We start from the raw sequence: 17,643 nt of genomic DNA, 5'->3' as shown, positions 1-17,643 counted from the left end.
TCATTCAAGCAACACTTTTGTCCTTCTCTGAAAACGTAACTGAAATTATTTGACAGGTGGAAGTAGGAGAATCTTCCCCCACGGATTTGAACGGCATGGTCGAAGACGATTAACAAGACAAGACGCATCTTCATTATTTATAGCATGTAACGTTTTCTTCTGGCCATGGGCTATTGTTATGCAGAGGCCTGCAGGAAACCTTACTCAAATCATCAAACATCTATGAATTCTGCGAATGACCCAGGAAAGGCAGGTGTCAGTGGTATCATGTTTGTCAGCAGAGTACATCCAACCAAGTGAGATACAAATCAGTGCTGGTAGAGTGTGCGTCTCTATTAACAACACCACCAGTACGCTTAAGCATTACACTAATCTGAGAGTTATCAATATGGTGTCAAAATAAATCCTGAATCATGGGAAAATTTTCCTGGTGTGGATCCAAAAATGTGTAGCTGACAAGATATATAATTTATTTAGAAATTAATCAAATTCATTTAAAGTTCATTATCAGTTTGTACTGTAAAAGTATTTGGATTTGTGCAGAGTTGTTATTGTCAAATACACTTAAATCTATTCAAATTGTTTTCGTTAATTAAGCTAAATTAAACTAAACTCTGAATATTAGATGAAAACCTTTAACCAAAATAAATCTGTACTAATATTACATATTACTAATATATTAATATTAATATAAAAGCTATACAGAAATTATATATATTTAATACTAATAAAAAATTAACTAATAACTAATAAAATTGACAAAAAATGCCAACAAAATTACTAAAAATTTAAAATAATATTAAAATGAAAATATAAAAATAAAAGCTGATTCAAAATGCTTTTTAACTAACAGTACATAAATAATACTAAAACAGCACTGGTTTTGTGAACTGAATCAGTGATTCACTGAAAAGATCCGATTCAACAGAATGATTTTGTTCATAAATCGGACAACACTATACTTCTCTAAAGGATGTGCTACGCTAGGGAAGACATTAAGATTTTCAGTAAATAATGTCTTAAATTTTGGTCTTTTCCTCACCCAAACCTAGCGTATGACTTCAGAAGATTTGAAATACAGCGAACGAGTCATATGGGACACTCTCTGGTATTTTGAAGATTAACAGACCCACATTTAAATTCATTATTTTCTTCAAAAATTCACCTTTTATTTAAATTATACCTATGGGGGTTCAACAGCTTGTCATTAGTTAACTTTGTACCTTATTTACTCTTAAAATATTCACAGCAGTACCTTAAGGGAACATATTACTATTTTAAGGTACTAATGCGCACCGTTTAGAGCAAGATTAGGCACAAATTTGTCTCTTTAAAGGAACTGCCCCGATGTACTGCTGAAGGCACAATTTTAGCACATTTTTCTCTGGCAGTGAAGAAAAAGTCATACGGGTTTGGAAAGACATGAGGGTAAATGATGACAGAACTTTCTTTTTTGGGTCCCTTTAAACCCCAATTCTTATGGTTGGAAGACTTCCTCAACAGCTTCTACTATGCATCCCTTTCTCTTGTGTTGTGTGTGATGTGTTCAGCCCTATTTGGGTTGGTCTGTTTGCCCTGACTAAGTATGCAGGCATTGTCAAGGCTCACATTACCACTTCTCCAACAAGCAGAGTTTGTTTTGAATACCCCAAGGACGCTTCACCGTTCTGCGTAGGCATGATGGAGAAACATAAACCTGAGCATCATAGTTCACGCCACAGCCGGTCACTTAGAAAGGACACAGAGGCAGCTACGGGTCAGCGGTCAGCCCTGTGCATCCTCACAGGATTGAAAATAGCTAAAAATTTGATGTAAAGATTAGATTACAGTGCTTATAATTCCTGCACGTTCTCAAAGACAATCCCTTTAACCTCACCTCTCCTCATCAGCGTCTTTCTCAATGTCTCTGTCTGTCTTTCTCAGTCCAATCAGTGTCTCCCTACCCTCAGTCCTCTGTTGGGGATGCTGCATTTTTAATGAGGAGATTTAATGGTCTGCAAGCCGACACCCTGATCAATTAATCATGTCTGTGTTTGCGTGTCTCGTCCGGCCAAGTCTCGTGTCCACGGCAGACACGAGCCTGGGTGCTCACTGTCCTCGTCAACACCAGGACATCCTGGCATGCGTGTGAGGCTGGGGACAAGGCCATCTCTCATTAATGGAAAGGGAGGGGCGGTCTCGCCTCTGCCAAACCCACTTTTACAAATGGAGAGTTTAAAATTAGCCCCCTGGTGCCCCGTATCAAGTTCCAACAATGTCTAGCCAATGGAAAATATTCGGGCTAGTTATTAGGGCCAATGTACTGACCAAAATGATCATAGTAGGGCGGAAACTGTCTGGTTATATGTGTTGACAGCTAAAACCATGTTAATCACCACTGAGGTATATCATGGCTTGGTTAGCCTGATTTGGCCTGGATTGTTCATATGATACCAGTTCTGTGGGTTATTTAGTGCAATTAAGAGCTAACAATGCCAGAATCTGTAATGCGTGAATTAAATTGCATTATTTATTGACTGCTACATTTCATGAACCTGGAGGTTTTTGTTTATTCATTGTATTGTCTCAAGGTACTATCTATCTAACTATCTATCCATCTCCCAGCCTAACTATCTACCTATCATTCTATCTATCGTTCTGTCTTTCTGTCATTCTTTCATCTGTTGTTCTATCAATCGTTCAACCCATCCATCTATCCATCCATCCGAAGATTTGCCTTGTATGACAATGTCTTTTCTCATCCTGCAATACTTACCTTATAAAAGAGTTCTCAGCTGATACTCAGCTGAAGTGCAGCATCAGTGTGGGTCAGTCTGAGAAGCAGAGCCTTTAAACTTTGGGTCGTGCGTGAAAGTGGTAGGAGACAGATAACTGATTGCGGATGGGAGAGTAAATCTTGTGAGAAGTGTCTCTAGTGAGGCACCTTGCCGATTTTGATTCTTTTCATCTTGGTAGATTTATCAGTCCTCTGTATATCATAACAATGCTAAACAAGATGAAACGGGATTACGCTATCAGAAAAGTGCTCAAGCTTTTCAAAGCGGTCCCGTGACTGTTTACAGTGGTACATCACTGTGAACAGAGAGTGGTCGGAGCTGTCAGTGAGTTATTAATGCAAACTAATTCCGCAAATAGACATCTCAGTTTCCCTTGATGGCTCGGAGACGAGAATCACATAGTAATACTTCTAAAACCCAAACGCACTGACAGTTGGAGGGAACTTCCCGCAAACATATGCCAGACTAGACCACACACACAAGCAAGGCAGAAATGTTAATGACTTCATTACAAAATGCTCGCCAGAACAACTCCTCTTTAAAGGCATTCCCAATACATAAACAGAATTATGCGATTACAAACGCTGACAGTCACATTCAGCTAAACTGATGCACGGCAACTAAATCTTATGTGATGCTGCGATTTGCTTTTCTGTTTACATGGGTATTAGCAAGGAATGGGAACAGAGTTTGTTTGGCAATATGCAACAGTACATGCTCTATACTCCCTGCTCAAAGTATACACTTCATGCATGCAAGCGTGAGTGTGTGTGTGTGTATGCCTGCATGTTTGTGGTTCTCTCACGTATGCGTGGTAATTTGCCTAAGGCGAGACAGAGAGAGAGAGTATTTATGCGTGTAGAATTCACTGCTACTTTTAGGTGTGTAGGTCAGCAGGACTCTCCTCGTCACATTACTGGAGCTTAGTGTTAACTACTGCACTGAACACACACAGCAAAGAGGTTCGGGTCACTGCGGTCCATTCAAACAGGCTTTATGATTGAGACATCAAGAAGGCAGCCCCCAACATTCACACACACACACACATACGCCCCGGATGTTGACACATTTCACATGCTTCTAAATGTTCCTGACACGTTCTTGATAAATGATTCATAAAAATGGTAAGAGCCTATTTCCTCAGTTAACACTGCCAAGGTTAATATTCCTTTTCTTGTGAAGTGGTACATGATAGATAGAACGATAAATAGAAGGATAGAACAATAAGAGGAAGGACAAAACTAGATAGATAGAGTTAGATGTGAGTTGCCTGGACAGAGACAGTTGCCTGGTTCTCACCTTCTGTGCTGCTTTGGAGGGGCCCTTGTTCTTGCTTCCTTTGGGGCGTCCCCTCGGTCGTTTGGGGACAGGCTCTCCTGTGGGTTCCTGAGGATGAGAGGAGGTAAACTTAGGCCATGAGGACAGGAAACTTTCTATCAGCAAAGTAAGTGCCATTTATTTGGAAGAAACCACAAGCAAACTTTTCATACCAGTTTTTCAAATTATAAAACAATAAATACATTGCTCAAAATAACAGCAAATGTATCTGGACACTTTCTGTTTGTCAAACGTTAGTGGATCCCGTTCATAGTTAATGTGATGAACTACACCTGTGGTTACTCTGCTGTGTGAATAAGAGGAGAACTGACTTCATACATCCTCTAAAAATCACATTGGGACCAGCTGCTTTAAAGTAATTGCAAAAATAGCTTAGCCAAGTGCAGGTGCCATTTGATTTGCCATCTAATGCAAGGAAATGCATGCATTTTAAGTGTAGCATGGGTGTCCAAATACATTTTGAGACCACTGCTGCACTTTCCCTCTTCTCAAAGAAGATAGGGTCCACCTTCAATCATACACACATTTACTGGTGGTCTCCCATTCATTTTGTGCTTTACGAGTTAAAACCAAAGCAACGGGCAAATGTTGTGTGTATGTTTGTGTGCACACATGAAAAACAACTAAATGTATCTTCAATTCTTGCACATACAACAAAAATGATTAAGCAGACATTTTCACAACACAATTTTGTAGCTGTGTGTGTGTGCATGTGTATATATATATAATTTTTAATTTAAAGAATTGTACATTTTATTTATTTTAAATGTAAAGAATTTCTCATTTAAATTTTTGAAATTTCAAATTAGTTTTTTTTTCACATACATGCATCATCTTTGCCAGCCAAACAATTCCGTGTATTTGGTGAATGACTGACTTTATTTTTAACCCCTCTTGCCAGCTCATCCTGATGGCTATTTGCAAACAGAGGTATTGCAGTGAGTCACTTGTGAATTACTTAAGATAGTGAATCACATCCTCTGACCACAAACACTCAAAGCAAGAATTTTGAAGGATGTGGTCATGACTAAACAGAAAGATGTTCAGTGACATAACATTGTAATTACACACCTGTTGTTATAGTAACCACTGCACACATCAACAGGTACATTTAAAATAGCCAATATACAACGTTTGTCTCTCTACCTCTATATACACACACAACACAATTACTATATATATATATATATATATATATATATATATATATACATATATACATATACATATACATATACATACACACTACTATATAATTATATATATATGTATATATATATATATATATATACACATATATACATATACATATACATATACATACACACACTACTATATAATTATATATATATGTAGGGTGTGTGTGTGTGTGTGTGTGTGTGTGTGTGTGTGTGTGTGTGTTTTGTAATTTAGACGAATCACAGTGCATCATTTAAGAAAACCTATAATGGTTTGTTCATGATTCAGAAGTAAAAAAATTATTTTATTTGGTCTGATGAAAGATTTCTAAAGCAAACTGGGTTTGATCTCATCACATCAACAGAGGACCCTGTAGCGCAGGCTATACATTTAGCTGATCTTATCCAAATCAACTCACAAAATTGCTTTAGCATCACATATGAGAGACTGCTGTGATCAACAGATGGCAAGCGTGTAATTTGGAATATTATCTGCTAGGAAAGAAGTGCATCCTGTACAAATACAAACAAGTGCTAATCGTAGGCCTACAAAAAACCTAACACACATAGAAGCTATACATTCAGTCTGCAGGAATTCCCCACAAGAGAAACGCAAACTTCAAATGCAATCACAATCAAAGCACACAAGCTTGATACTTCTGTCTAAAAACACCTAGTGAACATTCTTGAATAGAACACAATAGAAAAGAACAGACTTCATTGACACGACTTCATATTTCATGCAATGACAGCAGTGTCCTTTAGTGTGCCATACTTCAATTCATCAAAACTATTTTAAAGAAATATTTTAATTTATCTTGAATTACTATAGACACAACTCAAAGTAATTAAAATATCTGCACTTAAAAAGTAATTTGTCATACTGCATGACATGCATGTAAAAATCAAATAGTGAAGGTAAAATATTAATAACAACAGTAAAAATTGGAAGGAAAAAATTAGAAATAAAAAAAATAAAAAATAAAAATCACAATGTTGAAAATAAAAAAAATATTTATGGCCAAGTTATATTTCTATCCAGATAAACATATACTTTCCATACAGTCCATCCTGTTATATATATATATATATATGTATATATATATATATATATATATATATATATATATATATATATATGAAACATCCTAAACCTGACTAAATTGGTTTGCTGGTCTTAACTAGACTACTTGGTCTCCCAGCCTGGCTAAGCTGGTGTTAAGCAGGTTTTGCTTGTCGCCAAGTTGGTCAAACTGAAAACTGGCACAATTTCCTTTAAAACCTACAACCAGACCTGTCTAAGACACCAGCAAACCAGCTCAGTCTGGTTTAAGCTGTTTTTGCAGCAGGGGTGCATGTAAACATGAGCCATAAAGTGCGGGCGAAGAGTAATATATGGTTACAGTAAGAATGTTTATTGAGCAGCCCTGCAGGTCTAAACGCGTCCATTCCCTCAATTTAGAATATTAAAGGTGTTCGTGGTGGAAGAAATAAGAGTCACACACTGACCTGTTGCGGCTTCCTGGGTCTACCCGGTCCCCTCTTCTTTGGCTCGGCAGGGGCAGGCTCGGGCTCGGTTTGCTCCTGCGATCCTGAAGCTTCGCCGGCGGCTTCCTCACCGCGCGCGCTCATCGTGTGTGCGAGTTTCAAACGGAGTCTTAAGCACCTTCTGTTCCTGCAGTCAGTGTCTTGCGCTCTCACCAATGCGCGCTTATCAAGAACAATGCGTTTAAAACCGGTGCGAACATGAAGGGGATGCAAAATGTAAATTAAAAGCGCGGTATTGTGAGAAGCACGTGCTGTCTCTTGGTTGAGAATTTGGCTCACACACACACTGAGGAAAAAAAAAAAAAAAAAAATCTCCTGTGTAGAATTAAGTGGGGGTGGCTTTAGTAATAAAATAAGCCCGGTGATCGATTGCAATTTGAACGAGACATTCGCAGAGGGAAGTGTGACAGTGCACTGTCAAATCCACGCTACTGCGGATTCAAGAATTTGCGGGGAACGGCTTTCTACGCGGATTGGTTTAAGTCAAAAAATGGGGGCATTTTAAATGCATCCCTGCTGCCCACACGGAAATAAGTCCACAGACTGTGGATGAGGATGAGGTATATACATTAAAAAAAAAAAAAGAGAGAGAGAGAGAGGCGAAAATCACTTTTCCCGTGGGTGGATAACACGGGGAGGGAGGGGGCACGAGAGGCGCAAAAAGAGAGAGAGAGAAAAGAATTGGACAACAGCCAGAGAAAACATGAGAAATACTAAGAGGAGAGACCACATTGAGACAAACTCACGTGTCCAGCACCATTCATGTTACTGGCTACACTCCAGAAAAGTTTAAAGACACAGCGCAGTTCATAGACTGTTTATTTGTTTGTTTATTTCAAGAAATACGTAAACTTCGCTTCGGGATGTGCTACGATTATTTTTCTTCTTAACGACTTTGTGTCCGCCAACGATTCTTTTAGTGCACTTTTTCAAGAATAAATATTTGAGAGAAAAGTTTCGTGTTGCATTTACTGCCCTCAGCATTGCCACATGATGAGATCATTTCAGATTTCAACTATTTAGTCCGACCTTTTAGAACGTAACAGTAGCCTATATTAAGAAAAGGAATATTAAAACAAAAATGTGCTATTTTATCCATTTATCCGTTACTTTTGATAAAATCCCACAAAAATATATAGCCTATATATATATATATATATATATATATATATATATATATATATATATATATATATATATATATGATATAGGCTATATATAGGCCTAAATTAAAATTGGTTAATTTTAATTTATATATATGATTTTAATCTATATTCAATAATAAATAATAAAATATTATATTTTAATCTATATATATGATATATATATATAGGCCTAAATTAAAATTGGTCACTGGTCTCTGGTGCTTTAGAAGCTAGTTCTTGATTCATGATTTGCGGTTTGTAATTATGCATGTGAAAAATTGGTATTTGTTGCTAATAAAACATTTAAAAACACGATTTGCTGTTCAATAGTTGAGTCAGATTAATTGAGTAACCCTGCTGATTCAAATGTGTTTGGATTTATTAGAAAAAAATCATTAGTTCCGAATCGGATAACACTGGTCGCGCTGCATGTTTTTCAATGAATGAATGAATAAATAAAGCAAGCATTCACTCTTTGTGAATCGGAATACACTGGTGCCGCTGTATGATTTTGATTCACAAAAAATAACCGCTTTATACGAGTCGTTAGTTCAGGATTCGGACTAGGCTGTTTCATGCTATAACTTTGGTTAAAAATAAAAATAGCCTATAAAAAATGGACTTCGAACATTATAAAAAAATAAAATCATTCAAATAAACTTTTGTTTGTTATGTAAGTCCTATATGGCCACTGAGCAATTTAATTATAGGCCTGGTTAATTTAATTACAGCATAAATACATAATGTGGCGTTTCCACCAAATACACACAGTTCACGTCACGCCTCATACTATGCAATTTTACGCACTCATCAAAAGTGTGCGTTGTAAGCGTTCGGGAAGCAGTTGTTTTTTGTCCCTCAAGGCCGCGAGCACAAGCAGATCGACCTCCAACAGCCGCGTGTCTTTGAAGTCTTCCGCCCATCGACGTGGAGTGAGATCAATTACACAAGAACAACAGTGACAAAGAATAAACTGCTTTACGTGGAGGGCCTTTCCCACGATCTGACCAAGCCTGCTCACAAACGGGGGAGGAATGGCAAAGTCCTCCCAACCCTCTCCAAATGAATACAATTGTGTCAGAGATGGGCTTTATAACCGAGAGCTGGAGGATCTTGAACTCCAAGAGCTGTACAAAGGACAACAAAGATGGGAGAAGGACAGAAAGAAAATTTAAAAAGTGCATCACCAAATATATAAAATGCATGTTTTATGGGTCACTGACTGATGCTAGTTTTTTGTCAGGATCTGTAAAGGTCACTCTATGATAACATTTTTAACATAACATCAAGTAAAGTTATTTTGGTATTTTAAGCTTAGGAGGTGTAAATCTACTCACTGAAAAAAAAAAGAAAAAAAAGGGGGTGGGGGGGTGGGGGTGGCGGGTTGTTAATTAAAAGCATGAAATTTTTAATGAAATCTTGAAAAAAAAATCCTTTACAAATAAGCAGTGCAGAATTTTTATTTAAATACAAAATTGTGTGTGTAATATATATATATATATATATATATATTCATTTTAAAATTAGATATATTAACACTTGTTTGTCAAAACAAAGTAACCACACTGGAAGCCTTTTTTTGTAACAAGAAAAGAAAATAATAAAATAGAGAATGATATTAATACAGCCCCTAGTGTGTCAAGGTCATTAATTAAAAAAAAAAAAAGCATAATATTTATACATATTTTTTTGGGAGGGAAAACATAATAACTTGTCAAATATCTTTTAAACAGATCATCTCAGACACCATTAACCCTTATATATAAATACAATGAGCATCTGAGTGTGTGTACATGTATAATATAGCTTAGTTTTACATTAATGCACTTTAATGGGTTTGTTATGCTTACTGAATATTCCTGCTTATTAGGGAGTTTGAAATTTTTTCTAGTACTTGCGACATGATTCTTTGTATCTGCGTAATAAGTCAACATCAGGGTGGTTATTTTTACACTACTGCCCTTTTATATTATTCCTCACTGCATGCTCTTCATCATTATTCAGAAACCGCGCATGTTTGTAGAACTGGCTGCAGAAGGAGTGCTTTTCTTGTGAAAGAGACTGGTTAATTTGTAGTTGGTATTCAGTTCATTCATAAAAAACAGCTCTCAGACCCCCAAAGAAGGTGGAGAAGAGGAATTTCAAACCACTCCCCCGCAGACAGAGCGGCGTCGGGACCGCCAGCGAATGAAACGAATACGATCAATAGCCCCAGCCACAAATTACTGCCCAAAGTACTACCAAGATCGATTACGGCCAACTTGAAACTTTTGTCAGAACATGGAGACATATGACTTGAATGTATACAATTGTGCAAAATGCACTTGCAGCTTCTCCTTTTGCAAAATTAAAAAATGGTAAAAAGTTTTCTATTGCCAAAGCATTCATAAAAAAAAAACAAAAAAATACTAATGCATATGTAATGATTGTGGTGGTAAATCATGAGAATGCAGGCCAAATCTGCAGAAATGTGAAGGAAACAAAGCACTCACAGGGTGTAAAAAAGCAGGAGCATGTGCATTTCAAAAGACATTCTTTGGGTTGGACACAGATTTCCTTTTTCTCTCTCTGTCGGACAGAGGAGGGGAGCGCTCTGGGCAAATTGTGGGAGAACTCGTCCACCGCGGCACACTAAAAAGATTTGAGACCAACCACAGCCCCTTTGCCACCCGATGTCAATTTTAACCGTTTCACCCCCAGACAGCCTCAAAGCGGCCCCCACATATGCAATACATTTATGAAAGCCGGCTGCCAGGGGCCTACAGCCACACATCAGACACAAACTGTTAAAGCATTTTCCTCTTCACTTCAGTCTCAAAGCTGCATAAGTAGCGGTAAGGGAAAAAATGACACAGAAAATGTTCAATGCTCATGGGGCAGCTTATCAAATCTAGTGAAGAAGTCCCAGGCAGTGAGATGAGCAAGTTTTACTGTTTGTTACAAATGGATCTCAGACGTTTTCTTCCCAAGGCACACGGCTATTCACATTTTCTGCATTAATTTGAAAGGAAATATGACAAAATGCTTTAAATACAGTCTTAGTAGCTGAAAGCATGAATCCAATTAGTCAAAATATTTGATAATATTATATACTATTAATATTTAATGTGCATGAGATAAAGCATATATTAATAATGTAATATTTATAATAATGTAGTAAATATATTATAAGTTTTCATTGATTATAATATGAATAAGAACTGTGAAGGAATAATTGACGTATTATACATTTACAGAGTACACACATGTAATAAAATACAAAAAAAAAATATATATATAATAATAATACTTTTATACATGTTTATTTTAATTATATTTAAAATGATATAATTTTGTAAATTAAATGAGAAACAATTATATAAATTACACACATTCTATAATTACATCTACTATTAATATATAGGCTAGAACTGTGAATATTATGTAAATAACTTCTACATATATTATACATTTATAAGAAATAATAAAACAATGCATTAGATAGATACAGGTAACAAACTGAGATTAGGAGCACTACCTTTAAGAGAGTGCTTCTAATCTCAGCTCCTTACCTGTATAAAAGACACCTGGGAGCCAGAAATCTTGCTGATTGATAGGGGATCAAATATTTATTTCACTCATTAAAATGCAAATCAATTTATAACTTTTTTTGAAATGCGTTTCTCTGGATTTGTTTTGTTGTTATTCTGTCTCTCACTGTTCAAATAAACCTACCATTAAAATTATAGACTGATAATTTCTTTGTCAGTGGGCAAACATACAAAATCAGCAGAGGATCAAATAATATTTTCCCCCACTGTACACACACACACACACAGTATGTATGTATGTATGTGTGTGTGTGTATGCATTTACATGTAATTTTATTTATTTTGGCCAAAATATTTAATAAAAAACGTGTTTGAGATGGAGGAAGCATATACTAATAATACTAATTAAAATATTATTATTATTTTTCTCTCTCTCTCTCTCTCTCTCTCTAAATGTATTAGACATTAAATGTATTAGACATGAAATGTAAATACACACACATGGCAGCCTAACTGGTCACTTAGAAATGGACTATCTAGGGTCAGTCACCCTGTCGAGGGGTTAAAGGTGACGTGGGGCCATAAAGACAAATTATCAGCCGGAGCTGCCTCTCCATCCCCTCCCTTCTGAAGTGACATAGACGTCTGGCCAGCTCCCAGGCCACCTTGGAGAGACAGGGAGGCAATGTGTGCAAGCTCACACAAACTCCCACCTCAACGAACCTGAGTCCCCTGTGAACGGCAGGGTCCGCTGGTCTATTCATAGTCTCCAGGCTCTCGTATTCCTAATGTAGTCAGATGCAAAAGGAAAGGGTGGCCTGTCTATATGGAAATGGACCTCTGTGAACTCACGCTCCAGTTTGGGAAGCTGGTTCAATGTGGCGTCACAGGTCAACAGAAGGTTCTGACCCAGGAGAACACTTGTGTGAAGAGGCTACAGTTAGTTTACTGTTTACTATGGGAATCACACGCAGCACTTGAGATGGTGGCTTAGTATAGATGTCCTGGTTAGAAACTAAACTGCATGCTTTTAACCAATAAAAAAATGAAAACCAAAATGTACCTTAATGGGATTGTTCATTCACAAAAATATTTAGATTCATGTATTTAAATTACACCTTTTGAACTAAAACTTAATTTGATGCATATTTATCAGTCATACATAAATGAAACGTCAAAAAAAAAAAAAAAATCAACCTACTTCAACTAAGTTCATATCATTTAAAATAAGTTGCTGTTTTAAATTTGTAAGTATAATCTTGGTTGTAAAAGTAATTTCAATTCAAATTACATTAAACTGACCTAAAAAAAAATCTACTTGCATTTCAAATAAAAATGTTGAATTTGCTTCACTTACTTTAATGAATTAATGTAAACACATATGTTGCCATGACTTAATGATCATGTCAATTTTTTACAGTGTGAAAAAAATTACATTTCTTCAGTTATAAAGGATGAAAATGGTTACAGTGTATGAGATTGAAATAAATTGGATTTTTTGAGGACAAATAAATCTGGTTATTGTGTATTTAAAACGCATTCAGTTTATTAGTACTACTACTACAGAAACCTGACCTGTTTCTTACCTGCTTCATTTTTGTTTTGTTCAGTTTGTTTATGTTAAAGCTGGATGGATAGAACGTTTAGATGCAAATTTAAACACATAAATCTTAAATTTTGGCCTAAATATTTTTGTTGAACATAGAACAATTTCTAATGTCATTTACTCACCCTGACTTTCTTCTTTCTTTTTTATCTGTGGAACACAAAAAGAGAAAATTCTGAATAATGTGCTGTTCGCTGTTTAATTATGCAACTACAATGAACAAGAACTGAAGCATTCCAGCTTTAAAAACAGGGCAAAAGTATCATAAAAATAGTCCATATGACTTCCGAAAACATTTTCAAACGGAAACTGCAGCAAGTTGAACTCATGAATCAGAGCGCTCCGTTTTGTAAACAAATTATTCAAACTGGTTTTGTGATCTGAATCAAACGGCTTCATTGAAAAGATCCAACTTAAATGAATGATCTGTTCATAAATCAGATACTGAACTCATATGAATGCGATAATGAAAGCTAAGGGGTGAATAATGAACTTATACTCTTAAAAATAAAGGATCCGAACGGTGTGCCGCCAAAAACATTTTGGGTTCCCAAAAGAACCATCCCCCATAACCTAAAAAGCCTGTTTCCACTATAAAGAACCTATTGTGCAACGGAAATCTTCCACTGAGGATGTTATTGCTTCTTCATGGAACCATAGTTGCTAATAAAGAACCTTTATATTTAAGAATGTATGACTCCAGAACATGTCAAATATCGTGCACAAGTCAATATGGTGCAAATATAGGGCAAATCACTTTTATTGTCAGTTTGTGCGCAACACTTTTCTTTCACTTTATTTTAAAATACTGGCCATGAAATTCTTTAAATAAAAATAAACAAGGAAATAATGATAGAACTTTTAGTTTTGGGTGAACTATTCCTTTAACAAATGACTTGATATGTTACCAGTTTAGGCAACAGGTGGAATCAGCCATAACGCACTCCCACTGTTCCCGGGACCCTGAGGACCTGACCAGGACCACCTCCATTTACATGAGAAGTTTATGTTTGTGCACAAACATGCCATACAATAGACTGACCTGCACTCAAAGGGCTGTTCCAGCAGGTGAAAAACCTCAGGTAAAGCTGATCTGCTATCAATCAGACATCAGGCCATTATTTCTTCTTATCTACTGATAACTGGTATCTGCTAAAGTTGCTAACATAACCAAAGTCATGCACAAATAAACCTAGTAAACATTCTAATCACATTAACAATCCAGAAACAGACCTTGTGAACTCCTTCAAAGCAAGCAAGATGCTACATATGGGATATTCTTAAATTAAACAAGTAAAAATCTTACCTTAATATGGTTACTGGTCCAACTAATGATGCTTCTCCTGTAATTAAGGGAAGTCAAGGAAATATCTTCATATTTATGGCCAAATATTTGCTAACCAATGTGTGCCATCCTATTAGCTCCGCAAAGCCGCAAATTTAGCACCATGATCTAATTGAGTGCCATAAAGCTGCCTGTTGTCTGATGGCCCAGAGCAATTGTGCTTTGGCTCTTGACCCAGTGGAAAGGTCAGATGTGAATGCTGTACGCGAGACATTCTTCAGTAAAGCAGCTATAAGGGAAGTTCATGTCATGCTGGTTTGTTGATAAGACAATAAGATCGGGTCTTTGAGGACTTTCTGTAGGGATGTATTACTATAAATATCTTGAGTTGGTTTGGATGACGATGAGTGAATGATAAGGCTTCTTTAATGTCAGAGAGAAAATAAAAATATGGCTAGCCTAAACGACTTGTTTTAATAGGAAATTCAGGTGATTTCAGGAGTTTTTAAACTGTATATTAAATAAATAAATAACCAGTGTGGAAAATGGATGGATGAAAATAAATAAAAATAAAAACAAAATACATTTTTTTTTCAATCGCACTCCATTAATATTTAAGAGCTAAAATATTACTACTGTAAAATGAAGCGTATTTTAACCTATAAAACAATATTTTTTTTAAAGACTAAACTTTTACCTTTCCTAAACCATAATTTATTTTTTATGTCCTCTGACAATATCATTTTTGTATGTGTACGCTAAACCTATTCTTTGTGTTTATGAACTTCCATTGCTGGAAAATCTCCACACGTTAACTTCCTGTGATGGAGGCATTCAGGAAACCAAGAGCAGAAAAACCCACTGACCTTTGACCTCTGTGATGCCAGCCAGACTTTTACTTCCACACTTTGTTAAGGTCAAAGTGTAACCAACACAAAGGATGTACCTCCCAGGCTGAGATGAAGCGCGAAAACTTTGCTCACGGGTTTTTTTTCTTCCACCTTCCTTGCTCTCTCGCTACTAGATTAACTAATTAGCTGACTAGTTCAACAATGCACACAATCTCAAGCGACTACACAAAAGCAGCAGACAGGGAACAATGCATTTCATGTTTTAAGAGCCCTCAAAAACATAATCGTTCACATGATGAAATATTAGCAATGGGAAAAAAATGATAGCAGGGGGTCCTGTCCCAGTCAAGCAATAGAAATGCTACCTTGAGATTTCTCCAGTTATCATAGACCTGGTTGCCATCTGAAGGTAGCACCTGAGCTGTCTGTTCTCCTCAGTGCCAGCTCTAAATGTGTGTGCTGCAGACAACAGCTGGCAGGCCAAAGGCTCCATCTGCCGGCACAGACGAGAGAAGTTGACAACTAACACTCCCCATTCACTCATTCACTAAAGTTCAGAGGACGCCAAATGAGCACATTCCACTGAAAGCCTCCAGCTCTGCTAAATCTATCCCACGCTTTATCTCTTAGTGCACCTCACTGTCAAGAGAGACATACAGCAGTCACTGCTTTGTTTCTGAGACATGTTCAGATTTACAGCACACTTTTTTACAGCTAGACGTTTCTCTCAAGAAAATGGGAAAAGTTTGACCTTGGGGTTCAAAAGTCTGAGACCAGTTTTGCCTTCTTACTTGTTAAATGTATTTTTCCTCATTATAAATGCAATACGGCTTCAGAGTAATTGTAGCATTTAAATGTTGTTTCCAGTTTCCATGTTTTATTGAATTGTAACAGAAATATTTTAATGTTATTTCCATTGCAGTTTATGAAATTATTTATTCTTATTATTTTTGTGTGTGTGTGTGTGTGTGTATATATATATATATATATATATATATACACACACACACACACATATACATATTACGTGTGTATACTTAATACTTCTAATGCATCATATATAATAAAATTAATTATTTATATACTTTAAGTCATTTACATATAAAAACTTCACTGAGTAAATTTGGATGTAAAGCACTGGAAACTGAAGTAGTTGAGAAAAACCGTTATCGATGGTTGTAAATCAATGAGTACATTTCTGTGTTCAACTGTTTATTTTACTTACACGCAGTTGTAAAAGAAATTCCTTTTCTCCACACGCTCTTCTGTCATATGGCGACAGCAATCCCAACTATGTTCTACAGGGGGTTTTGCCAAGTGGAGACACATGTAAATTTTATGAATAGACCAACTTTTGGTCAGTACAGAATCTCTGTTCTTCTATTGGCTGAATGCAGTCTAACAGGGTGCAGCAAACCACAACTTTGTGAGTTTTTCCTCGAAGGCAAATGTTTTTCCAGCGGAGGAAATATTTTCGGAGACACGACGTCCCTGTCACACACACACACACACACCTATGTACAAATACAAACATGCACGTACAACACACATTCATACACAGTCTCAGTGTAGTCCTGATAAATTCAGCTCTGTTCTTCAATTAACTCGTTTTCATTGACAAATTTATGGAACGTTGGCCTCCGAGACAGGAAGTCTTCAAAAGAGAGCAAACGGCCCACTGCACATTCCTGATCTCCCCAAAAAACAGCTCAAGTGCAGCTGCCACTGTAAACTTCACTACCATCACACGCAGCAGAACATGCATGGTCACAAAAAACCAATTTAAACAAGCTTTTGTATAATTATTATATATATATATATATATATATGCAGTTTTATAACTTGCATTAACTGAGATCCAACCTGGAACTCATTTGTCACACCACAAACCAATTAGTAAAATGAAAATTCCGATTCAATCCAAGTTAAGCTGAAAGGAGAATGCTGATTATTATATAAAAAGATCATGTAATCATGTGGCTAGACTACTGAAACAGTTAATATTGTAACATTTATGGACTGGCTGCTTTCATTTCCATTGTAAGAGCTTCAATATAACCCAGATTTTTGCTCTTTAAGTTAATAAAATACAAACAAGCATTTAAAAATGATCAAAAACCTAGAAAAAAATGTGCTGGATCAAAAATATATGTATTCTGTAATGCATTTGTGACTTGTAACCTAAAATCTTCATTGATCCATTCAGACTTAAGTGTCTATATCCCATCTGTTTTCTGATAAACACTCCACTTTTCACGTTTCAATGAAGACAAGGGTTTAATGGGTCATTGACTTGGAGTTATTGATCAGTTTCTTTTTAAGTAAATCATTTGAGATAAGGACACACACACACACACACACTTCAGCAAAAGCTACATACCTTTC

General features: G+C 36.3%; 1 protein-coding gene and 1 long non-coding RNA gene across 2 annotated transcripts in view; both read right to left on the bottom strand.

Moving 5' to 3' along the window:
* The window catches only part of hmga2 (high mobility group AT-hook 2), a 34,480-nt gene extending 26,823 nt beyond the window's left edge, over positions 1–7,657 (bottom strand). The window contains exons 1-2 of the mRNA XM_058774301.1: positions 6,803–7,657; positions 4,077–4,163 (exon numbers count right to left, since the gene is read on the bottom strand). Coding sequence (XP_058630284.1) covers positions 4,077–4,163; positions 6,803–6,925 — 210 coding nt within the window. The 5' untranslated portion in view covers positions 6,926–7,657. The remainder of the gene's footprint in view (positions 1–4,076; positions 4,164–6,802) is intronic.
* A 548-nt stretch (positions 7,658–8,205) lies between these two features.
* Positions 8,206–13,382, bottom strand: LOC131539471 (uncharacterized). Its single transcript, XR_009270875.1, has 3 exons — positions 13,248–13,382; positions 13,103–13,142; positions 8,206–9,113 (listed from the first exon to the last, which is right to left on the bottom strand). It is a non-coding gene; the product is annotated as an uncharacterized LOC131539471 (long non-coding RNA).
* Between the last annotated feature and the right edge of the window lie 4,261 nt (positions 13,383–17,643).

The sequence above is a fragment of the Onychostoma macrolepis genome, chromosome 04, assembly GCF_012432095.1.
Source record: "Onychostoma macrolepis isolate SWU-2019 chromosome 04, ASM1243209v1, whole genome shotgun sequence".
Lineage (NCBI taxonomy): Eukaryota > Metazoa > Chordata > Actinopteri > Cypriniformes > Cyprinidae > Onychostoma > Onychostoma macrolepis.
This window is presented reverse-complemented; position numbering and strand designations above follow the sequence as displayed.